Here is a 26,626-nt window from a genome sequence, read left to right as displayed (position 1 = left end):
ACGTATAGGGCAGCTTCCGACCTGAGGCTAATTTGCCAAACGGAATTAAGTGCCGTCCCACCGCACTTACAATCTACCATGTTGCGACCCCAGAGAGCAAGAGCAGACAAGGCAGTACCCGTACGGTCCCTGCTGAGCCTTACTCTGTCCCGAGAGCCCTCAGGCCTTCTGTGAAGTCTGTTTTTATACCCCCGTGGTTGAGACTGCCTAGGTACAAATCCTAAGCAGTACTTGCCAGGCGTTCGCCTGAGTCAACTCCCGGGTGGATGTACTTGAAGACATACGTTAACACCCAACAAATTGTGGTACCCTGTCACTCTTGAGACAAGTGGTACAATGCTATACAAAACGGCGGAGAGTTCGCCGGCATATGTACATAAAATTACCGTTGGCACTTATTTTGGTCCTCATAATTCACTTCTGACATTTGAAAAACTTGGCCAAAGGAACAATTATTCCAAGTTTACATCCAGTATATGCTTCTTGTACCATGTCAAACACCTCATGCTGTCCAGGCATAAACGTCACGTTCTTATCTATGACTATCTATGACACTAGAGCCGTCATTACCAACTAGGTGTTTGAGGCATACAGTTCTTGAAATTCTGCTTTTTCCCAGCACATTAATATGTCTCATAATGACACACACACACGAACATATACGTACTCACAGATATATATATACCTTAAGATCAGCGATACATTACCTCAGCGCATCTTTGATGCAATACATACTCACGCATCACATTATATGGTTATTTCTGATCATTCCCATTATATGCTCTGTTCTGTAGAGAACTACGAAATACAATATTCTGTAACTGTTGTTTTGTTCAGAAGTTTAATTACTCCTGAAATTTTATGGCGATTACCATTGAGACGTCGTATAGCTTTCCTTAGTTTGCTCAAATTATTCTTACTTAGTGAAATGTTACATCATATTAAGCAAATCGCTTTTTTAATGGAAATAATTTATGCCATTATTAAATAGTGATTAAGAAAATAAGCATATGAATTAATCGACAAAACTTCTGGAATGCTATTTCTAAGCAAAAATGAAGTCTTTATTGAATTATTGGCAAATTTCAGTACATGTTTGCCAGATCCTAGATTTTATACGGATTAAAAAAAGGTATGTGAGCTGGCATTGAGTAAAATGGATACCAAATATATTATTGCCATTTTAATTTAATATTTATATCAGGCTTTCTAACAAAGACATGACTTAACGCTCTTAAGTTTACTATTTTAATGTTCAATAATCGATAAAATGTGTATAAATATTTAGGCAAGTAAATAATTAAAATATGCTTTTCAAAATGTAATACAAATTCAATTACTTTTAGTTTAAATCTTTCTAAATGGAAATTTAGACTGGCAATAGATTAATTGAACTTACAGTTTAATAAGAGATTTAAGTTACTTCAAGAGTTTAATTCTAGCGAGCTTTCATTTTGAAAGCACTAACACAGAAAATTAATTTAATGTTCTACGTTACAAACGAAACACTTAAGAATAGATAATTAATTTGCATACGCTTACATTTAAAGGATTCAGTAATTGATACTGAGGAATTTAATCTGGGAAGATATTTCATTTAAAAATTTTTCATTATTACGTACATAAGCTAATTAATTATTTCTTGGATAAGGAAAAAATGGAATAAAATGTATGTAAGGTATCAAGATAAAATATTTCAGAAGAGAGAAATATACATACAATAAACTCTGTATGGGATCCATAAGATGCATTTAATTTTAGAAACAGAAATATAAGCATATAATGATTATTTGACATTGTTATTAAAACCTTCACAAAAGGGGAGCATTTTTATGAGTAATAGACGAAATGAAATCTGAAAACATAAAAGGTATTCGTTTTTAATAAATGTCTTCTTTTAGAAACAAATGCGTTTTATTGCCACCTTTGTTTTAACAGCTCTTTAGAGATGAGGAAATGTGCATGTTTTTAACTGCAAATATTAATTATTACAACAGGTACCTAGCTTTCTTTATTGATTTACTATTTTCCTTAATAAGTGACTATACGAGAATAGATTTTTTCAAATTTTGTTATTGATTTTGTAAATGAAAAATTTTTATTGACTTGCATATTTTATCCTTTATAGATTGAATGCATCTCTTTAGATAGTGTTTCATATTATTAATCAATCTACATTTATTCCGTTTAAAAAAATTAAACTTCGCTACCTAATTTTTTTATAAATAATATTTTAGAATTTTTTTAATCAAATGATTGGACTCTTATTAAATAAGATGTATCAATTACCATCTTTTCTGATTATAAATCTTGCTTTTGATTCAATTTTAAAAATATTTTTTTTTCTTTTGACAATACTTAAAAGCATGTTTATTTCCATAATTAGTAAAGCTAGAATAAAAAAGCATTAAAATATCAGAATCAATGGTTTGTTTCCATTATAAAACCATAAGTAAAATGCAGTTCTCAGCAACTTTTTCTTTGTAGCTTAAACCTAGATCTATTTATTTCTAGCTAAAATCTAGAAGCTAAATGAATTACTTGCTGAATGAATTAACTGAATAAAATTACAGTTCCTCATTCATTTACTTGCAGAGTACAGATTGTGTTGTTGCTCATTTAAGATTCCTGTTTCAATGAATTGTGTACTCCAAAGGTTCCTAACTTTTTTCAGTTTTCAAGTTCAGCATTACGTTAAGTTAATTTGTTAAGTTATCTGGTTTCGTTGCTAGCAAAGTTCAATTTTTTGTTCTTAATAACGGGATTAAAATAAAAATTCTTATTAGAACTTTTGATTGAAATCTCCATAATTCTATTCTTGTGAATATTCCAATGACGTTTCTTTTGGATAAAGAAGAATGGCATTATCCAAACAACTGTTATACAAGTTCCAGTCTTAGACGAATTCTGGATGGCTGAGGTTTGCAAAATAGCAAATATATATACGTAGTTATCCTAAAGAGAGAGCTAAATTTTTGCTTTCTTAATCATTGATTCTAAACGATTGCATCCAAACTGACTCGTGTTTTAAAATGAAACATAGATTTTATGAAAGAAATTTTAGTAGTAGAAGCAAAAGGGAAAAGAAATTAAACTTTTAATATGGATTGTAAGAAGAAAACAAAATGCTCATTAAGCAATACCAAGTTAATAAATGCTGACAATAGCCTTTACGTAAACCATTCACGGTGACATAACAATTAATATTTTCTTGGAGGAGTGTGATTTAATTTCTCTCTAAAGGTGACAAAAATCTGACAGAAATCATATCGCAGTAGGCATTAAAATGTGTCCCAGGACAGAAAATTCGTTTTCTATTCGTTCACCTATTCGAATGTTTTTCCGAAAAGGTGAAAGGAATATTTTATTTATTGGAAATATTTAATCTTATGATAATTTAGAAAATTGTTTTTATATTTAAATAACTTTCAGGCCTCAATAATGTAACATTTTTCATAAAATTATCTTCCGAAAATTTTAACTTGGAAGTGTATGACCAGAATCAACAAACTGAAGAAATTAAGTTTATAAATATGTTTCCCAGTACTCTCTGTAATACGCTAATTATTTCTGCTCCTATGGTATGTGGCATGAGAAATTAAATGTGCTCCTGTACATACCTTAATAAAAGAGGGTACTGGAGCTCGAACACCAATAAGAACTAAGTTTCAAGAAAATTCTCAAAAAAATTAGTCTGTTCCTCTCAATGTCGAAAGATCTACGGGGTTCAGTTATTCTCATTGAGTGACTTTGATTCATTATAAGTACAATAAAGAAAATTGCCAGAAAAACCACAGTAATTTTCGGTGGGAAAACTTCAGTAATTTACTTCCTCTGAATAGCTAAATTCCCATTTTGTACTGTACCCAGTACTCGAAGTACAAACCGTTACAATCGCAACTCACAACCTTAGAGGACAGGCTGCCAGTTGGTACAAAATCGTTAGAAAATTTGTATTGGGTAAGTAAAGAGCGATACCTATACATCTGAAGTGTTTAAGTATGCTGTCATTAAAGCGTTACTGATTGTGAAAAATAGTGTTAATCTCGAAACGGAGCTTATGTCAGAAGAGAATTTATTCGAGTTAGCCATAAAATTCCAAAGTAGCCGCATAGCGTAAATGACACGCATAGCAGGATATGACGAAAGGCCAAATGGGCAACGTTTTACATCAACACCTCAGGAAGGGCCATAGTTTGGCCAGATGAAGCAGTTTATTAATATAAAAAAAGATTTAGCCGCTAGTGCCGGCTGCCAAAATGAAGGCCAAAAGAGGAAACGAACGGGTTATATAGGCAATTTAATTTAGGCAGGGGTATTGAACATAAAAGGGTGCAGTTAATACGAAGACAAGAAAATCCTTCTAAATTTCAATTGAATACCGTCATTGTTAGATATTTCGCATTGCCAGTAGTGCAGGTATTACTAAATAAGTTTCCTTAATAGTTTCAAGATGGCTGCGGAAGCCTCTGATTACGCAGTGGGTGCCATTCTAATGCAGAAAGTTTAATCGGTTGCATATTTTCGTAAAATTCTCTTACCTATACAATGAATTCTTACCAACAGGATAGAAACCTCGAAGTTTTATAAGCAGTACAAAAATTTAGGGAATACATTAGCAAAGCTCGAGTTACTGTTTATGAGCGTGTGCCATTTCTATTCAGGGAATAATTTATCGCCAAGATTGATAAAATGGTCCACACATAAACTTCAAGAATTGAACATTATTATTAAACATAATCACGGGAAGTAAAATACGGCTGCCGATTTTATCGCAAGAGCAAAGTTGAATGAGGAAGAGAATACAATAAAATACACTATGTTTACGTTAAAAATCCTTGACTCGTGTGAGACTGTATTGGAAGGATTACAGCATTATCCCATATTTAAAGACATTTATTCTTATCTCAAGGATCCGGATCATTTTGATTACCAAGACATAACGCCCATCCGAAATAGAAAAGCGAAAACTACTAACTAATATTATGAACGCAGATCCATTCTTCCATTTAGCTTAAAGCCTTTTACACGAATTACATGATTCGCACAACACAGGCCACCCAGGTGGTTAGTGATGTGAGTTAAAAATATTAGGTAGTAGTTTTAGATGCTCTATTTCGGATGGGCGTTATGTCTCGGTATTCAAAATGATTCGGACCCTTGAGATAAGAATAAATGTATTTAAATACGGGGATGACGCTGTAATCCTTTCACTACAGTCTCACACGAGTCAAGGATTTTTACTGCAAGCATAGTGCATTTTATTTTATTCTCTTTATTTATTCTCTTATTTTATTCTCTCATCCAACTTTGCTCTAGCGATGATATCGGCAGCCATATTTCACTTCTCGTGAGTATGTTTAGTAATAATGTTCAATTCAAGTTTATAATAATAAATAAGGGCATAAGGAAAAAAAATGCGAAAAGTTGGCGAGGCAGTATATTCCGCAATAACAAAAGTTTTTAAGTGAGTATGTCATGTCGTGCCATATTTTTCAGCTAAATAACGATGATAATTATAGCCCAGCAGGCTATCTAAATAGTATAAAGGCATTGGTTGGAATAGACTTATTAGATACTTACGCAGTTAGTGAACTGAATAAAAATAGAAACTTACTCATTATTGTAGATAATTTATCAAAGTGGGTAGAAATAGTCCCCCTAACTAGCCTCGGCTGAAACAATTTCAGATTTTTTCTTAAAAAAGTATCTGTTGAATACGGAGCTTCATTAAAAGTAATTTTGGTTGACGGAAAACAGTTTATTAGCCAACTATTTGAGAACTTTGCGCAGGTTTTGGAATGCATCAATTAAAAATGGTGTCTTATCAACCGCGTCGAACATAGTCGAGAGGTTCAAAAATAATACAGTTAAAATTATTCGCTACAATGTGAACTAGGCAGTGTGACTACAATGTGAAAAACTATTATAAGCCCTGGGATAGTAGTATCAATGACTCAAAACGTAACACAACAGAGAAGACTCCAGCAGAACTATTCTTAGAAAGAAAATTAATTATGCTACTGGCTAAATTATTCTTTGTGCAAAAGATAGCACCAGAGTTTAAAATGGCAGATATACAAAAATTGTTAGATTTAGCTAAAATAAATTCAGATATGGCAAGGAAAACGATATTACAACAGCAGGGAAAAAATATTACAGCACAAAATGGCGAGATATGAATTACAAGTTGGGAGAATAATTTTTAAAGTTAAACCAATCATTATCATGTGCTGGGGAAGACAGTTTAGCAAAGTTTTTTTCACAATTTCAAAGACAGTATGTGACTGAACAAATTTTAGAGACGATAATTTAATGAAAAGATAGGAATGGGGAAAAGACAGTAGCGAATGCCGATAAAATCAAACCATGTTTTGATAGAAATGAGATTCAAATGTTTAAAGGTGCTTTAGAGGAATAACAGAAAGAAAGGTCAGGGGCAGCAACGAACATCGGCAGAGCACAACTGATAGCGGAAATACAAGTTTCCGATAGTAGAATAACCAAAAGTACCACTATGAGGGAAAAAACCAAAACGAACAAGAACGGAACTAGAATTACCTTTGGAATTCCCAATAGAGCGCTAAGTGTTGCGATATATATATATATATATTTCTATATGCTACGTTATTTCTTTTAAAAAGTATACATGGCGATACCATTTGGTATCAGCATCCTTTTACATGCATGGTCATACATTTGTTTTTATCTTCGCTATATTACTTCTTTAAAATATTAATGGCGAGAAAATTTAGTGGCAACATTCTTTTATTCGAAAAGTGATGCGGACAATAGAATGAAGCTCAAGACTAGTAGCGCCTCTAGTGCTAAATGAAAAGGCACGTTTGGTTTGGAGTAGAATTTGAATAAAATTCTATCGATAAAGTTATATTCAATATCTACGCAAAAGCAAGTTTTTCTTCCCTAATTTTAAACTCTATTCCCATTGAATTCGTCTCTGGGGGTGTGATGTTGCAGGCTGAAAATTCATAAGGGAGTTTTCCGATATCTTTAAATGCATTGAAACGTAAAACAGTTCGATAGAATTTGCTTCCAAAAGTCAAAGAAATCCTTTAAAGCAATTTAATATAAAGCTAGTAGCTTTATATTAAAATAGAATAAATTGTCTTGAAAAGCAAACAAGAAATTAGTAAAATGTGAATTATCAAAATCAATCGTAAATGAATCAAATATTAAAATCAAGTATTACCGATTCAAATTTGATGATAGAATTAAAGCTAAATGTCTATCACAATAATAACAGAAATACAGTAGACAACACTTAGTGTGATCGCGGTTAATTTTATCATTTGGATATTATTATCGAATTATTCCTATCCGCTTACATATGAAATATGGGAAATATTTGCCTTATTGTTATCTTCAATTCAATGGATATAATTAAAGCATTATAGAATGCATTTTTAACGCAGGTAAAATCTCCAAATGTTGCGAAGTCACCAAACAACATGGTTTTCCTTTTAATCAATCATTAAAAATAAAGCCGAAAAAACGCAAGTTAGTTCGCTGTAGATTTGAATAATCTACTGGTTTTTAAAGTGAGCAAAGACACTGCTCCCGCTTCTTCAGGAGCAAAGCAAAATCTTTGAATATTTTTTCTTTTCTTTGTACCTGAGAAAAAGAATTCCCTGAAAATATCTGCGCCAAACTAAGATTGACTATTTTCGAATATTTTTTAATTTTACATTGGCACCTTCATTTTCAGTGAGGGATGCCTTTCAAGTATTAAGATTAGGGATACAGAATGGAACAAGGAATTTCCAGAAAAGTTAAACATTTTATAAATAAACATTTGCATTAAAAATACTGTTAGGAATTTTGTACTTAGTTAGCTATTTTTAGAAGAATTATTAAAATTAAAATTGCTTTATTTCCTCGTGCAGTGCAGCGCGTGACGAGTTTTAAGAGAAAGCTATGAAAAAGTAAAAATATAGGAGTACGTTCATTTAATAAATAGATATCTCATAGTTTATACTTAAATTCAATAAATGCTATTGTGTGTTAACTGTAACTGTAATTCTATTCATTTGCTTTCCGGAAACTCCGAGATATTGTGATACTGTGTGATATTGTACGTATATCTCTGAGGAAAAATTTCAGCATTTTGTTTTATTTCGTGTGATAAGAAAAGTGTTTTATTAATTTTTTACCAGACTTGTGCATTCAATCTATTAAGAACCCGTACGCACGCAACACTGCTGTCAATAATTCATAAACACATTTTTGCCTTTTCTTTAAAATGCAGTGAATGTACCCATTTATATATTTCTGATTATATTTACATTGAATTATTTAAATTCCATTATTATACTGATGGACATTTTTACTCATCGTTTATATGTGATCATTCTGTTAAAATTGCAAAAACCAGTCGGGGACAAACGTAAGCACATTAAGCAGACTAAGGACATGTAGCAAACAGATACCTCCTGGAAATGACAGATCGAAATCTATGGCGAGACAGAAATTATAGCCTAAGAAGATTGAAGGTTTTGAATATCAGCCACAAAAGATACTCAATTCATGAAGAGAAATAATGTTTCTGAACGCGAACACATAAAAGCAATTTAAAAGTCTTTGATAATTGGACAAAAAAATTGAAAGTTTTCAGATTCTAACGGTGGCCCAAAAAGATTTTTAAGGTTTTATAAAATCTCGCGGAACACGCAGTCTACCCTTGCAATGCCTTCGGTTAACCCAATTTTGTTTTGTATTTTTAGTTTTATTAAGAGTCGTTTTCTTTGCACTTACGTCACATACTGTCCAACAACAAAATCAAAAATATTTTAAAAGCTGCATGGTAGCGTATGTTTAGAATTTCGTATGCTATGTTAAGTGTTGACATATATTTATATATTTCTTTCAGTCTTTTATCAGTTTACCATATCAATCAGTTTTCTTAGGAGGATGGCTAGTAAATATTTTTTGTCTTTTACCTATTTACTTTCGGTGTGCTTTCTTTATATATTAAATATCCCGTTCGTCGCACTTACACTACATAAAACCCGATTCGACAACAAAATTACAAAATGTTTAAAACCAAAATATTTTAGAATTCCTGATAGAGTATTAGAAGTTCTCATACATAATTTCATATTCACTATATTATTTATATAAAACCTAGATTTTCGTGCGAGAAGCCGCCTAAAATAGTTATCATAAAAAGGAAAAGTATAAAAGCATTTTAATGAATCCAGTTAAAGTAATTTCATAAAATCATTGAAAATTTATAATTAGTCATCTTATGATTTTAATAAATGTTTATTTAAATCAATCAATTTACAAGTAGAAAAAATATTCTTAAGAACTGTTTTTTTATTGCTTTAAAATCTCTTAGTTTATTACTCAATAAAGTTCCAGATTAAATATGAATGTATCTTCGGCATCACTGAATGGACACATGCCGGCATGTGGAAAATAAAAATAATTTATTTCCGGCTACGGCAACACATTACTTTCACGCAGCCGTGTTTTTTAATTAAAATTGAAATCTTACATTTTTCCGAATGGCAAAATTCTCAGGCGCTGCAGTTAAAAAAGAAAATATTTTCTTTCGAATAGTTTTGCAACCTCACGCTTTCAAATCGTTTCATTAAAGTTAACATGAAATAAATAATAAAACAAATTTAATGTTAGGGTTTCTAGGTGCCCATGGTAGAGGAATATGTTATTTAAAGTTCGATGTGTTCTCTATGTACCGTTGTTTCATAAATAGATACATACAGGCAAATTCTTCATTACTGAATTTCTTTAAAAAAACAGGGCATAATATTTGGTCTCAACAATTTCAGAAGTGATATGCAGTTTATAGTGAATCATTGCAAAATCTCATTTAGAGACTAGAAGCCACTTCTGAGCGTAAGAAAATTATTAAAATAAAATTTGTAAGGTGATTATTACTGCTGAATTTAATAATATTTGAAACGACAAAAGCAAGTTGAAGCTTTCATATGAATTTCAGCGTTTTGCAGAAATCTCTCTACCCAAATATTTAGGATGGAATCCAGTAAAGGTTTGCATGCCATGAATAAGAGTACATTTTGCCCATTCTATACATTCTCTGCCATCCAGCGGCTGTCCTGTAAAATCGCTTAAAACTAAAGGGGTTATCACATCTAGCGTCGGCCCCGTTAGCCGGGACTTTTCTGAGAAACGAGATTCTGGTAGCTTTGGTTTAGACGTAAGGATTCCTAGAAGAAATAGCTCCTCTGGAAGCGAAGTCCAGCCTAGCTGCGGAAGCGATGTCCCGGTAACGCGAGATATTTTGAAACTTCGCCGAAAATGTTCCGTCTGCAGCTCTGTCCCGCGTAGAAAACAACCAATCAGAGTAAAGTTCTACTTCTGAAAGATCATGCGATCCCAATCTTATCAATAAAAGATACTGCTTGACGTTCAAGTCTGTTTAGTAAGTGAAAAGGGTAACGTAGCTACGTAGATTTCGTGGAAATGTGCGGGTTCAGAGAAATGTCCCTTTTTGACGTTCAGTACTGCGTAGCGGAAGCATATGTAATAGGGACTTAATACTTAAAATCCCTGCAAAACGGGACTTCTTGGATTTCTGCATGTATACCGTGAGTAGGAACCAGTTTCCTTTCAAATGCTGTCTAAGAAGGTATTCTTCCCCTTAGGGCAAAAACTCTCGCCTGCCATTTTATTAGCGAATGCGCTTAAAATACCGGTATGCATCTTTTATTACGCCAGTGTAATATTACAAATTCAGACATAATTCTTTTTAAAAATCCAATTTCCTTTCAAGAATTTAGAACATTTTGTGATATTAAGAACAGAAAAAGATTTTTTTGCACGTTTACGGTACATTTTTGGCATATATTAATAATTAATGTCTTATTATTATACTGTATATGAGGCACGTTCTCAAAGCATAACTCTTCCAATGATTAAAATCGTTTCTCTTTCTTTTATAACAGTTTATGCTTCATTTTATAATCGATACTTCTGATTATACATTTTCGGAAATAACTTTAAATTTAGGAACTGATAGCTTATTTCCTGATTTAAATGTGTGCATCATCATGAAAGACGTTAATGGTCTTCAAATGCGACCGAAAATATCTCGTTCAAATGGGCAAATGATTTATCGGTAAATTATAATTTTTTCCAAGTCCATCAGCTGAATGAGAGTTATTTCGTATCCCTTTTTTTAATACAATATCGATATCTGAAGTGAAATTAAAGTAAGCATATAATTACAGGACTTATATACGTCGTGTTTTCTTATGTATTTCCCATCATAGGATTTTAGCACTGGATTCTGAAAATTAAAGAAAAAATATTCGCATAATTATCCTCTTCGTCTATTGTGCACAATGTTTCCCTCAGAGATCTAGTTTATTAGTAAATTATTTTTTTTTATTATTTTTATTTTTATTTAATGTATTCAAATTGTATTCCATATTTGCGTTAGCGTTTTATCTATTTGACTTTCCCTGGCATTTATTAGTTGAAATGTAATTTATTCAGATTCTCCGTTAAGTTACCCGCACGTGGCAGATATTCTCACATTTATGAAATTTTCTAAACCTGTGATTTCACCTTGCTTTCACTATTTATGTTCCAGTACGCTGTAATGATTGTTTTGTTCGTCCTTCTTCTATCCTTCAATCCTTCGGTGTCACTCTAAGGAACTACGCTTAAGATTCAATCATGCGAGGTGCCTTTAGGTCTTTACACAGTAATTGAAGCGCGATGTGTCTGGCTCATTTACCAACAGATGTTGTAATATTAATGTTACTGTGTATTTTTATTTGAATATAGGTTTCTTTTAAAGCGATATTAATGTAAATGTTACTAATAATTTATCCATTAGTCTTTTTAATTTTTGCATTCTTACTGTAAGCCTGTTCTTCAGAAATTAAATTATTCGCATTATTTTACCTTCTCTAATTTTGGACGATAAAATTAGTTAAAAAAAGGGGTAAATAAGGAAGAACTATAAAACTCCTACTTTCTGGTGCAGTAATATTGAAACTACCTGTGGGCGTGAAAACAAACAATTATATTTATGGTTATAATGTTAAATGTAAACCGAAATTTGTACCCGCAGTTTATTTATCTGTTTCACCCTGGATCGGAAAATCAATGCCATTTCACTTTCAAGTACAGTCAACTCCCGATTCCTTGGCTGGAGATTAACTGGGCTTTGTCTAAGCTTGTCCATTTCGAGACACTGAAAAAATTAATATCACTAACCATTAACATAAAGCAAAACTGTCGACACAAAATGCAGAAATGAAAGGGAAATTGTACGGAATTACGGATCTATTGTAAATATTGTTTTATAATTATGTTTAATTATTTTTATATGTTTCGAATATCGATTAAATTTAGATAATCAACTGAATTCATTTTTAAAATTAGGTTTTTAAACTGCAGGTAAATTATTAATGTAATTTTTCTCATAGTTATAATCTGGGTTATTCCTCTTTCCTGTTAGTTTTAAATGTCTTTGGAATAGTCACAATTTTGAGTTAACTGTGGACCTCCATAAATATGTTGTTAATCACAACTTTCTAGGATACTGCTGTATGCAGAAGCTTGGCTGCAGGCTCTAATAGACTAGACGAGTTACTATTAAGTCTGAAAGAAATCAATAAGTCTTAAGAAAGTTAAAATAACTTCATTTAACTCCTAATTTAACCGAATTGTGGGACAGAAGACCCTACGCTACGTGCTCAAATGTACGTAAGGTAGTCTGAGACTGCAACACAAATAGATTACTTAAGATAATACAAGATAGTTAATTGTGTGTATTTAAACGTAGATTAGTAAAATGCTAAGGGCAGAATAAAACTTGGCGGAGCTGCCGATACTAATAAGTAACAGCAAGACGAGACTGCTTGAAACTTTATTCTAAGCATTCAAAACCCTCAGCTTTAATACACAAACAATTAATTCGCATGGGTGAGGACTACGGAAAGAAGAAGTCATAGTAAAGTTTAAAATCCTAATAATTGGTTAATTAACATAAAATATTTTATAACTGGTTTGAACTAAAAACAATATATCTATTCCAATAAAAACAAATAAATTTGAGCAGTACCTTTTAAGAGCACTGTTTTGTTAGGATTCGCATCCTAGCACGAAAGAATTTCATACCAGGAATTTCTTACTTTTCACTGAACCGAAATTTTCAAGGAAAGGAACTTTCTGGACAGCTATCCTATTATTAGATTTTAGTTACAGAAAGTATGTTAAAAATATTTTGCGATATCGAATTTGTTTTATTATCTATTTCATATTTTGTAAAACATTTTATTTGTAATTAACAAACTCAACAGTTTCAGAACGAGCAATGCCAACACTGTACGAAAAAAAAAACATTTTTATCTCCAGGGCGAGAGACTGTATATCCGAAGTTCTAAAGATATGTTCAATTTAAAATTATTTTGCGATATTGCTGTTGAACTGAATGTTGTGCTTTAAGTACCAAGAACGTGATATTTAATAAAGGTAAGACATAAGCTAAAAATAACGTTCCTTTGGGCGTAAAGTTTTCAGATTATTTTTTTAATTTCTAATTTTGTTATCATTATTTGTTATAAACGTAAAAAGTGTTGCCTAGTGTAAAAATAATTTTTAATGAAGATTGACAGAAAAGAATCGCACGGCTTTTAAAAAAACTACCAGTGATGCGATAATTTTATATTTGTTGTTGCTGCTGTTATCTGTCTCAGTTGGCTGACAATGGTAAGCACAAGCCCACTGCATTCGTCATGGTAAGAGGTTAAATCCACATGTCTTTTGCATAAGCACAATATGGGTGACAGCCTAATTTTAGCTCAGTTCCACCCCTAATTTCGTGGGAGAGCGCCGCAGGGACACGGGTCCGAGTAGCTCCAACCCCTCTTTCCCTGACACCAACCTCTCGACTTTCAGCTCGCGGTATATTCAGATTGCCTCCATGCCACATAGACACTATACATTTACAGAGATCCATGTCTTCTCCGGAATTCGAGCCGGAGCCATTCGGTACGGCAGTCAGAGTCACAACCCACTATTCTGGTTGGGCGGCAATTTTGTATTTAAAAAGACAAAACGCTGTATTACTTCTCAGACATTACATAAATGGTGGTGCGTCGAAATTAGAGAAATCTGGACGTTTAAAATTTAAATTCGAATGAAGAAATTAAAATCTAGCAGTTTTGTTAAGTAGAACTCATATACAAAAATATGTAAAATTGATTGCAAATTCGTGCAAATAATTTACGGATACAAATTAAGAAAAAATAAGTACGTTCACTACTTATGGGAACGGAAATTTGTTTGGAATCTCTGTAAATGATATGAGAAAAACATTTTGAAATCCACCGTAATAAATTACCTAAAGCATGCAAATTTTACAACAAATTACTCACGCAATATATAGATTATCTCTTACTCTTGCAGTGAACGCAGTGAAAAATGAGTACACCAAAAAAAAAAAAAAAAAAAAAAAAAAAAAAAATCTAACGGATAATTTTAAAAACCAAAATTTTTGCGTCGTCCTTCACTCTTGCATTTCACTTGCTTCCAAATTTTACTTTTTACGTTTCTCCTCCTTCAGAAAAGAACTGACAAGCGACAAATATCACCTTTAAAACGCACCTTGAAGCCTACGCGATTTAATCGCAGCCCTTGCACCTCTGTCACGTTATTCCCATGAGAACCTATTTACCTGAGCAATATTTAGTTTGACAAGTCCAGATCTGGAATAGAAATCTCACCTTAATGTGACACCGACTTTCCCGAGTTGTGAGAGGGAACGTTCCATCCTCTTCCCCTTATCCCTCAAACATCTCTTCGCGCATGCCCCCTCCCCCATCATATGACGTCACGGCATCACTTTATTGAACCACGAGCGAAAATTCGAAGTTCCTCAGTTGGATGCGTCTGTTGCTGAAAGACAGTCGAAGTTCTGCCGCTCTCTGATCAGCACCACAGAGCACGCTGCTCGTGCCATGCTGGACACGAAGCACGTTTAGCTTTTTGCATTAATATTCAAAACTTGTTCTTTTTCGCCAAGGCTAATTGTACGATCTTTCTGGAATCACGCAAGGTGTTTTGGAACTTTAATAACTTCATCGTGCATGAGAATATTTGATTTGAGAAGCTCTGACCTTAAAAGAATTTACTAAGTGTATGTTTGTGCAGATTTGGAACATCATGCAGAAATGGTACGGTTTCTTTCATTCGGGATTGACTTTGAATACCAAAGGGAATAAACCATATCAGAGTTAAATCATTTCATAGATCATATCATCGCATACGATTTTCCTTTAAAACTATTGAATTAAATTTGGAAAGTCCAGAAGAGGCTTTATGTGCCATAAGAATGTCCGTGAAGATTCAGGTAACATTGGCTAAAATAATTTTAAGTTATTCGTTCGCTTTCTGCTAAAGAGATAACATTTCCGAGAGATGTTATCGATAGTTTGATGATGATATGTTACTCCTATTTGCATTGAAATGTGATGTTTAATAAATGGGTAGTTCTTGGTATTTTATTTCCTGATTTTCGGTCTAAAGTCGTTTGATCAAACATGTCGGCATTATAAATAAAGGTGGATTGAATCGCTTTTGAAATTATTTTCAGCTTTGGTAACAGTGTCACTAAGCCTCATAAAATATTTCTTAAAGATAAATTACCAACAGTTTACATTTAAGCGGTAGTAAAATATTTGTAATGTAAAAAAAAAATTAAACTTTTTTGTCTATTTTTAATGTGTCAACAAATTAAAGATAATTACATTAATGATGCATCATCAGTTGCTGATGGCTAACTGTTATACAACTAATATCATATATTACTGTTGTTGTATTTGGAAACTGAGAAACGTTAGAAATAGAAAGCTGTAGCAATCAGTCTTTATTTACTGACGAAACGATATGTATGCTGAACTTGTGAAACATTATGAAATAAGTTAGAACGTTGGGCAAAGAGATTTATTGTTAACATCCAAGCCTTTCAATTACTGTGATAAATGACAAAACCCAACTAAGGAAGATATTCTTAATACGCATGTATTATTTAAACACATTTGCATATAAGTTTCAATTAAGACTGTGATTGTAATTACGAATTCCAAATACCAAGGTATTCAGTGCTATATATCAGTATTTCAAATTTTATTTAAGAAGAATTTATCTTCTAGGAAAAATATAAAATTTCACGATGTATCATGTATGACTTTGAATGAGATAAATAAGTATTACGAGACATAAATTCTTGAATTTACATAAACGCGTTATAATAAATGTTTAATAATCCAAGAAATATTTAAAGTGCATATTATCTGTGTATATTTTATCGGAAATTATTCGCAGATTTTTCTCGAGGTAACGTCACATAGCAAAAGGGATATTTTAGTTGTTGTTACAAGCGCTAGTTTATGCAGAAGACGTCTACTGATTACTGTAATTGTGATACATATCACATCAAAGTGTTTGAAATTAAAAACTGCACAAACCAAATATTATACTGATGTCAAAAACTGAAAAATCACATTTGTTAGTGTCTGTCCACGTGAAATTCTAAGGAAAACAAAATATTTCTTAACAAATAGAATTACTAAACCTTCAGAATTGTTGTTGATAAATGGAAGAGGCGAAAAGTTTAATATATGACTTTTGAGAAAAAGAAATTTCCGGAGAACATTTTTGGATCAAGTAAGCTCGGAAAAAAATTGACTGTAGTTTCTTTTATTGCGATACTCTCTGGAAAACTTGATTGTCATCATTTTGAAGAGTTCAAATCCTCTGGGATTTATATATTGACCAACATCTCTTCCTCGCTAAAAAGGAAGAAAGCGAAACCTTGAATTGTTTTATTCAGGTACCGTGAAAGCAGAAACAGGGAAAACATGTAATTTTCCCCTAGTCAAACTATCTTCTTCCCTGTTTGTTCTTTTCTATGAATGTTCTATGATCTAAGTGGCTTTTTGTGTTTATTTTCAAGTTTACTATCTGTTTGGAAGAACATCTTGCAAAAGAAATTTTTTTTTCTTTTGTGAAACTTCGAAAAATGGCTTCCTTGCGGAATATTTGCGTCTCTTTCATCATTCTTTTTGCAAAAGGTAAGATTGTTGTTTCTTTCTTATCATGTTCTTTCATGCAATTACATTTATTTACATATTTATTGATCAGGAGAAATAAATTTGATTAAATTAATTTCTCATGATCAATAAATATGTCTTCAAAAGTATAGTATGTTTTTTAGAAGTTTAATTTTGTATTTGAAGACCAATAATATTATAAATGCAAACGGTCTTCATTATTAAAGGCATTTTAATTAAAATTACGAACTTCGCTTTAGTTTCGTTGACAACTTAATGAAATTGTTCTTATTGTTTCCAAGAAAAGTAACGTTTTATAAGAGTCTGTCTAGGGGTTTAAACTACATGATTATATGCTAGCAAATTAAATAAAGCTAACCCATTAATAGTAAGCAATGATTTTACTTCGTATCAAACATTTAAAACGAATTTTTGCTATCTTCGGTACATGCGGTTTCACAAAAAGGTGCATGTGTTTCACGCAGAGCATATTTTACTTTACATATACCTCATTACTTATATTATATATTATGTTAATTTTAAAATAAGGTGAGCATAAATGGTTTCAAATCAGAAATCATAAAATGTAATCAGAAAAGTTGACAGTGCTGTAAAAACCAATAAATTCTCCAATAGATTATTTAGAAACAAGAATTTGAAATTAAATTGACAATCTTGCTGTAGGGATTAATGATAATAAACCTCTCCAAATTTTGTAACATTTTTTTACAATAATTATATTGATTAAACCTTTCTTCTGAAAATTACCGCAGTTTTCTTGAAAACCTAAACATCCATTATCTCTCTACCTATGTTTCTAGCTATCTGTCTGTATGTTTATCTATATATGCCTTTCTTTCTGAATATGTATATATATATATATTTATTTCCTTAATTAAGGAAAAATTTATAATTTTCATTACCATTACTGTTTTGCAAAACAGACTGTATCTTGCGCATGTTGATACTTACATTTCATTTAAAGTTGTATAATTCATGAGCAGTCATGCATTTTAAGGTGCTTATTTTATATACAGTCTGCTAAAAAGCTGATAAATTTAGAAGCGTAATGAAATTTACCCGACTATCTTTTATTTTCTAAGTTGTGACAACAGCTGGCAGCTATGCTTGATTTAGGTAGACTCTTGCTAGCAAAAATTAATTTTTTTTTTGTTCAGCTTCAAGCGTTTAGATTCTTCACTGAAAAATTTCCAGTGGAAGGAAATATTCGCCTGAAACTTCTACCGACTTCCTTCGCTTGAGTAATCAGTGATGAAACGGTGATTTTTTAATTATGCCATTCAGATGATATACATGCAGGTTACATTTATGCATAATTATGTTCACGAGTAAGTCTTTTTTAAATCTAGATCGTTTTTGTAGTTCTTCTGTATCCATTCGATCCGTTGTACGATTTTTTTCTTTTTTGCAAACAGTTATGTTATAGAGAAAATTAAGAATGTAAAATCCTCAGACTACAAATTCATTGTAAAATTAAATTATGTGCTAATATTGAGTAGCTTACATTTCATTATTGGGGGGGAGGGGGGAAGAAATAAAAGGCGTAAACTTTAAGTGTTGGTTTATAACTATAAATTCAAGAACTCAATGATACTCACATGATACTCACCTCAATGATACTCAAAGATACTCACATGATACTCACCTCAATGATATTCAAAAATATTCACCTGTGCGTTTCATTATTACGTTCTATGCGATAATGAGCGAAATATTTAACGTGTCTTCTAGCTTCATTACCTAATAGTAGCTATGGAATATTTGTTTTTATATTCAATATTACGATATTTACTTTGTATTGTAATTTGTATCGTCCATAACGCTACTTAAGATTGGAAAAGGTTGAGTTAAAATAGAATTCTGTGCTTAACCTTTGCCTATAATGTTGAGAACTCCACACGGAATGTCTACGAGTAAGTATAGCATATTTCTCTTAGATGCTTAAAATTTTAATATTGCTTAATGCAAGTATGTTTAATGAAGATAAGTGTATGTATTTCGTTAAAAGTGCGTATATTTCGCTAAAGCTGAAACCACTGAACTAAAATGATGATTTTTTAAGGTATTCGACTACGTTTTAATCGTCAGTTTCGATTAAATGCTTCAAAACATATTTATTAGTTTATTTTAAAGCTTATACATTAAGCTTATACATTTCCAAAACTATTTTTATTTTGTCTCTGCGCTCTTTAGAAGCAGAGTTATGGGCGTTCTTGGTCTGCGCCGTGAGCGGGAAGTTTCTGCTTAAGAACCCAAAAGTTGACTTCTACAAGTAAAGATACACAAACTGCTCTAAATAACTTTATATTGAGAATATTTCCGTTGAATACTTTTGGTGATGTTCAAAAGAAGACTTTGAAACTTTCCATTTTATGTTACGTTCCCGGGAACATGATTAATATTTGTGATTTAATTTTCTTATTTGGTAACATTTTCTTTCCCTTATTGTTTGTATTCGCACTATATTAAACCAACGTTTTTGAAAAACTTGATTTTTTCTTTAGCTTTCCTATCACTTTCATTTAAAATATTACTACAGTAATTTAAAGAAATTCTCCGCAAATATTCTTTGAAATATTGTGAAGTGGGCTAAACGTTTACGTTTACGTTCTAAGGATTATGTTAATTTTATTAACAGTTAAATTTTAACTTATTTCATGTCAAATTCTTAAATTCAACTTACTACTTCCGGACAAAACGTAATTTTAGAATAACGTCTGAATACCTAACGAGAAGGAGCGGTATTTAACCGCGAAGTTCTACTCATTGAGTTAGAGAGAATCAGAGTTTCTGATTAGCACGCTTCAGCCTTTTTGGCTACTCTCTCTCAAAGCTGTTATTACGCTCGGCCGCACTCAGGTCTCTGATAGCTTCGCAGTCATCTCGTGTTTAAGGGGCCAACTCCATTAAAACTTTGATAGCTTTGGCTACATCTCTTTTGTTTAGATTAGTTTTAGTTTACTTCTTAGCCTCTTAAGTTCAAGCCCATGTGTCGGCTTTTATTGTACACTCCAAGACAGAGTTCTGGTAAGTCTTATTTGAATAATAAAGGGTTATTAACCCTTCCATCGTGTTGTTTCTTGTCGCACGAATTCAAGCGATTATTCGTTTTACAGTTCTTAAGATTCTTCATGTTCAACTGTAACGAACTCTACAACGTACATATCTAAACTTTTTTTAGACAATTTTGTAAATGAAAACAGAGAAAGTTTTCGAGAAATAGCAAATGTATATGCTCAGACAGTTATATATTTCATTTTATTTTATCACTTAGAGTTTAGTCCATTTAATTACTTACACCTTACTGAATATCAGGAATAAAATAAAAGTAAAATACTGATAAATATGTTTGTGAGAATATATCACCTAATCCAGATATTTAACACATTTTTAATCCAGAATGTAATAATAATAAAAAAAAAGTACAAAAATATAAAGATTGAAAGCTTTCAGATTTGATATTACGCCCAAAGTGGCGATTTTCCATTTACATACACATACACATTTCGAGAGCATTTGGGCTAATGTTCCTTTGGGCTAAAAATATTTAAAAACAGCCTATCTTCAGAATTTGCTTGCGCCTTGGAGATAAAAAAGTTCTTTTCCCGTGCAATGCAGTCATTGCTCGCTTTGAAATCGTTGAGTTTGTTAATTAAAAATTTGCAAGAGTTTTACAAAATTTGAAATGCACAATATAATAATCAAAAACGGACTATCTCTAGAAATTCCAATAGACAGTCTCGCGCGCTAGAGATAAAAATGTTTCTTCGCGTACATTACTGCTCTTGCACGCTTCGAAATCATTGAGTTTGTTAATGAAACATTCGTTGAAGTTTTACAAAATAGGAAATACGCACTAAAAACAAATTCAAAATTCGGGTTTCCAGGTGTCCTCATTCGGGTAGAGACTATATTATTCAAAATTTGATGATTCTGATTTTCACAGTGCGAAAAACATGCACACTTTCATGCAAATTCTTCATTATTTAATTTATTTATGCATTATACAAGACGATAGTATTTGTTGGTAAGTGATTCAGACTTTTATAGCGAGTCAACAGAAATTCCCGTTTTTAGACTACCCCTTTTGGGCTCATTATACTTTGATAATATGTTTATCACCTGTTTCCATCATTTTAAAGTAGTATTCTGCTAAATAACATCAATAATAGATTTATTTATATCCTTCTACAATCTTTTGATATCGAACATAGTTGGATACATTAAGGTATTGGTGAAAATTGTTCAGAAATAAATTTACTTTTTCAAATACATTTAAACATGCTATCGCTAATTTGTAATAATGATTCTGATTGTTTAAATAAAACCTGTAAACTTAGATCTGCATGCAAAATGATTTATAATTTCAGGTAGTTGAATTAGATAAAAGTAATACATCACGGAATGTAATTTTGCTCCGAAAAAACTATAATTTGTGAGGAACATATAATATTAATAAAAATTAAAATACGGGTATAGCATTTTCATGGGTCTTGAAAACACAAGTTTAGATCATCTTTCCACATTAACGAGTTGGTCTCTTCCTTGAGTTTATGTGAAGGGCATTCATTATCTGTTTTCTGCATGGTACCTTAAGAGCTTGGTTCTAATTAGCGCAGTCGGCATTGTCTGTAATAAACGATGTAATAACACTCTGTTGAGCAAGGTTATGGCTTCCGTGTCGTTAAAATTCATCTTCCGCTGTCGAGCTGCGTACTAAACTTCCCTTTCCGCCCTGCTGTTCGTAAACAAACTCCAACGATTCATTCTTCCGTTGAAATTTCCTGACATGTCCATTTATCAGTATCCAACTTCAATCACTGTTCTATCTTCCGACGTATCTTCAACAAGCTATAAGAATGCACTTTTATTATTATATATTTAGAGACTCAACTTTGTTTAATTTTTATCACTTTCAAAATCAAGTTTCCTGACATAATTGTGCTGAGTATATTCATAGAATAACGTCGTTAAAAATATAATTTATAAACTGATTAAAAATTAATTCCTGATTTAAAAATTAATTCGAGTGCTATAGAATAAATGAGAAATTTAACAAACTCTAGCGAATAGAGTACTTAACAGATTAATGAAATATAAATCTTATAAAAATAAATATTCAGATTTCATTTAAATCTAGAGTATAAAATATTCTAAATGTCCATATGATTTCTTCAAGTTCTATATTTTCGCTGACAAGATTGCTGATACATTTTTGATACTTACAATTTTCATCTTACCGATTACCGTTTTCAAAATGCAAATATACCATTTTTTCATTTTGCCTTCATTATAATGCCTAGATATGTTTTAAAGCAATCTTGAATTTGCTGCAGAAATTAATCATTTGTAAGAAAAGTTGTAACTTACTTGAAAACAAGCGATGATTCTTTAAACGTCTTCAGAATGAGAACAGTTTTCCATTAGTGCGTGAAAATATGCATTTATTCCGAAAAATAATTTTTTTTATCTCTTATATCTTTTAGAAGAAAGAGACTGTTTACTAAATTTAAGCATGTTCTTAGGGATTATTTCTTAACATAAGAGTCATTCTCTCTTTCTTCTCATCAATCTTCTCTTTTACATTCTTAAAAACATCTTTGTGCCTTGATCTCTTTACTGAATCATAAGAAGGCTTTAATAATTCCTTTCTCGTGAAAATTAAAGCAGCATGGCTTAATCGGAGATTTCGCATAAATAAGATCACCTTTTTAAATGGGAAGTAAATCTTAAGGGAGTGAATTAGAACTGTACACACAACAGAAACTTTAAATCAACAAAAGCTGGAATTCAAAAGGTGGTTGAATAAAAATAATCCACTTTAAGCTTTATTTATTTTAAATGTAAATAATTTGGAAACATTCATAGGGTGAACTTTCCTATGGCCGTTTTGATTCAAATCTACGTTTAGTATTTAACTGTTTCAACTTTTGTTGTATTTACTAGTTTTTTTTTTTTTAACCAATATGTAAAATAATACCTTGAACGTTTTCCATTTGCTTTTTAGATATATTTACATGATAATTAAAAAAAAATTCCTTACGGCTAAAACTCAGATAAACGTATAAAAGAAATAAAGACAAATCTGCAAAAATTAAGTTTAAATTAAAATATTTTCACAATATCAAGCTTTACCAATTAGTAACTGCTTCATCTTTCAAATAATCGAAATCAATTACAGAAAGTCTGTAAGGTTAACAGATTTTAAAGTCCAAACGGGCTCTGTTAAAGTCTGATATAGTTTATCTGTAGAGAACTTCGATAGAGGTGACCCAGGTGCAATAGCGAAACATTTTATGATATTTGATGCATATGCATTTAGACTGTCATGGGAATGTTATATATCATCTGTATGTTGATAAAAATATGCAATGCTGTTCTGTAAAAGTATTGAATATCTTTAATTAAATGTATCAGGAATTAAATGCATTTAAATCAATAAGATTAAAATTTTAAGTAATATTCTTAAAAACAACATCTATTGCTTTCTTAAGAATATTAGTTAGTTTCATTTACTAATAGTTTAATTTTCAATTTAACAGTTTTAATTGAGAGTTTAATTTGCTAATTATTAACAGGGAGATTAAATATGAAAATCTCGTAAGTTTTTCCGAATAGCAACAGACTCGAATGAAAAGTGAAACAACGTATTAATTTTTTTTCTAATGGCAGATTGTGAACAGTTACAGTGTAACCCAGTCCATTAATATATACAAAGCCAGATGTGGGGGTCTCTTTATTACAGAGGCACTTAATAGGTGGGCCACCATCGCCTCCTATGAAGGGAAGGACAGTTACAACCATGCTTTCTCCGGAATTCGAACCCAGATCCTTAGGTATCGCAGTCAGGCTCCCCTAACCACTATACCGTCTGGGCGGTCGTATTTTGAGACTAATAGCCCATTCAGGTTAATAAAAATAAAGTAGTTCCTAAATTCTTAAGAGAATTTTCACTACAAGAATTCCGCACTCTAAGTTAAACAGTCACAAAATTTAAAGTATTTTAAATTTATACTGCTTCCCCACATGTGAAAGATTATGTAGTTAAAACCTGATTTAAAACCCAAAGCTTCCTTTCACATTGGGTATAAATTCAGCAACATAAATCAAACTTGACAAGAAGTTACAATCTTTCTTAGCGTGAGACAAAACTATTTACCAAAATCTAAAGTATGTAAATGGTAAATAATGGCTATAAAATGAGCAAAGTTGATCAAACTTGACCAGAGGTTACAAAGTTGTTTAGCCTGAGACAGAACTACTTACCAAAATCTTATCTACTTTCAAGGTTCAATATTCCAGTCACCAGCAGCATTGAAGTCGCCAAGAGACTTTAATCGAAAAGGCAGCCGTGAACCATAGGCCAAATCTCTCACATAGTATGCGTTCAGTACGCGCCGCTTACTGAATATATTTGTCCACAACTATTTAGATAATTAACCGAAGGTAACATTAAAAACATATTCTTGAAAATATCAGTGGAGTTTTACCAGTTTATTATAAATATGGTAAGAAACATATAAATAGGTATTTTCGCAGCAGAAACATATAAATAGGTAATTTTTTTTTTTACTAACTGTTCATATTGTTTTTAATGAAATGTTCATTTATGTACTAGTCATAACGTTTCTGAAAATTATGTTTGCCATGATGTTCGCCTAATCTTAATAACTGGAGGACATGCTCTTTGAAAGACACCATACCAATGCAAAATTAAAAACCCCTAAAAAGCAGTCTTAGTTTCGCATTGATGTTTTAGGGGAATTTGTTTCCAGCAGCAAGGAAAAGAAAAACAAACTGTAGAAGTTTTGTATTACCATTGAAGATGAGGGACTCGCTTATTTTCCCTCAAAATCAATAGACATGTTCAAAATCTGCTCCAAATTAAGTTTTTTTTTTTTTTTTTTTTTGCTTAATTTTAAATCTTTGATTGAAATCGAAACCAAGCTGGTTGGAGCCTTAATCCCTTACCTGGTGACATTTCTCTGTCACTTGCCTATTCTTATAAACTCTTTTGACCTTATTTACAGACTTTAGTACCATTAAGAATTTGTTCTAGAAATTTATTCTTGATCACATTAACCGAACGGTTTTACAGAATAAGAAAAATATTTCCTTGTTCACGCATACAAACTGGTGGAACTTCGCCAATTCGGTAACAATATCCCCCGAATGACAATATAACCGCAATCCGATTAAGCGGCGTCTACTGTAATTTATCTACCTATTTTGCCAGATTTTCATTAAGTTCTAGAATGAGGGAACGTCATGGCGTAAAGTGCCAGAAAGGAAAGAACTAAAATAAAATTGTACATATATAAAAGTAAATAATAAATAAAATCATTTCATTTGGAAAGCTTATAAGGCAATTCTCCCGCCTTCGTAGTGTAGTGGTCAGCACTCTGAGCTGATACTTCAGAGGTCCGTGGTTCGATTCCTGGCGAAGGCGTTGCTAATTTTTCATCTCTCCGGCCTCAAAATAACCTAATGTCTCTACAGTAGCGCCCGAACTAAAAGGGTGTTGGAAGAGGATTCTCCACACCCAGTATTTGGCGATTAGTTTCCCTAAAAAACCCCAGTCTCCCTTTAAAAGGGAAATTTATAAGGTATTTCTCCCACCTTCTTCGCATGCCTTCTTGGTGTGGTGGCCTGCACATTGGAACGCTATCCCGAGGTCCGTGGTTCGATTCCCGCTGAAGGCGATAGCTAATTTTTTCATCACACCGGCTTCCAAAAAACCCTAATGTCTCTACAAGCTTAAACATAAATTCATTCCTTTAATTCTTGATAGTTATTAAGAATCAGTATGACAGGCTGATAAATAGTTAACTAATATTAAGATACTTCAATCTATTTGCTTTATAAACCAGAAATTAAGTAATTACAAGATTCTTGTATTCATAAGAGCTCCAATCTTAATGTCCTAAAATATGTATATAAAAGTAAACTCAGCGGCAAAACATTTTCTAATGAATAGTCTCGTATTTCATAATGGTATACAAACAGCCCTTTAATAAAAATAACTGAAAACTGTATGAAATCTTTTTAAGCTTTTCGAAACCAGTTTCAATAAAAACTGAGCACCGGTTACGTTAAGGATTATATCTTTCCGCTCAGAGCATAAAGGTAATAAGTTCGTCTAGACTGGATTTTATTTATGTCATGCAAATCAAGAACTTTGTATTCCATAAAATATACAATTTACGTAAACTTTATTATATTAGCTAAATTTCTAAAAAACTTCTTTAAGGTTTTGCATCATGGAAATTCAGAATATGATTTGGGAATGTGCAAAACCAAGATATATAATTTTCATTAACTATTTTATTATTATTATTTCAAAAATTGGAACTTAAAATACATAATAAGTCATTTCATTCCAAACCTATTTACATATTTATTAAATCATAATAAATAGTATCAGAATTAAGAATATAATATTATAAAATTTTAAATATGTATTCAATTTTACAAAGTATAAGTATTGCTTCAACAATACTTATTTTTTCTGTTCCGTATATTTAAATAATTTT

The 26,626-nt window shown here is 31.8% G+C and overlaps 1 protein-coding gene and 1 non-coding gene across 3 annotated transcripts in view; both read left to right on the top strand.

Moving 5' to 3' along the window:
- Positions 1 to 14,927: 14,927 nt before the first annotated feature.
- LOC118186257 (cell adhesion molecule Dscam1-like) overlaps positions 14,928 to 26,626 on the top strand; it is a 1,080,749-nt gene continuing 1,069,050 nt past the window's right edge. For both annotated transcript variants that reach the window (XM_085806701.1, XM_085806700.1), the window contains exon 1: positions 14,928 to 17,093. In XM_085806701.1, coding sequence (XP_085662827.1) covers positions 17,042 to 17,093 — 52 coding nt within the window. In that variant the 5' untranslated portion in view covers positions 14,928 to 17,041. The remainder of the gene's footprint in view (positions 17,094 to 26,626) is intronic.
- Positions 25,470 to 25,542, top strand: TRNAI-GAU (transfer RNA isoleucine (anticodon GAU)). The gene has a single exon. It is a non-coding gene; the product is annotated as a tRNA-Ile (tRNA).

Source organism: Stegodyphus dumicola, chromosome 12 (assembly GCF_044657685.1).
Source record: "Stegodyphus dumicola isolate Sdum_Otavi_A_Nest chromosome 12, ASM4465768v1".
Taxonomy (NCBI): Eukaryota; Metazoa; Arthropoda; class Arachnida; order Araneae; family Eresidae; genus Stegodyphus; species Stegodyphus dumicola.
The sequence above is the reverse complement of the archived record's forward strand: the minus strand, read 5'-3'. Positions and strand labels throughout refer to the sequence as shown.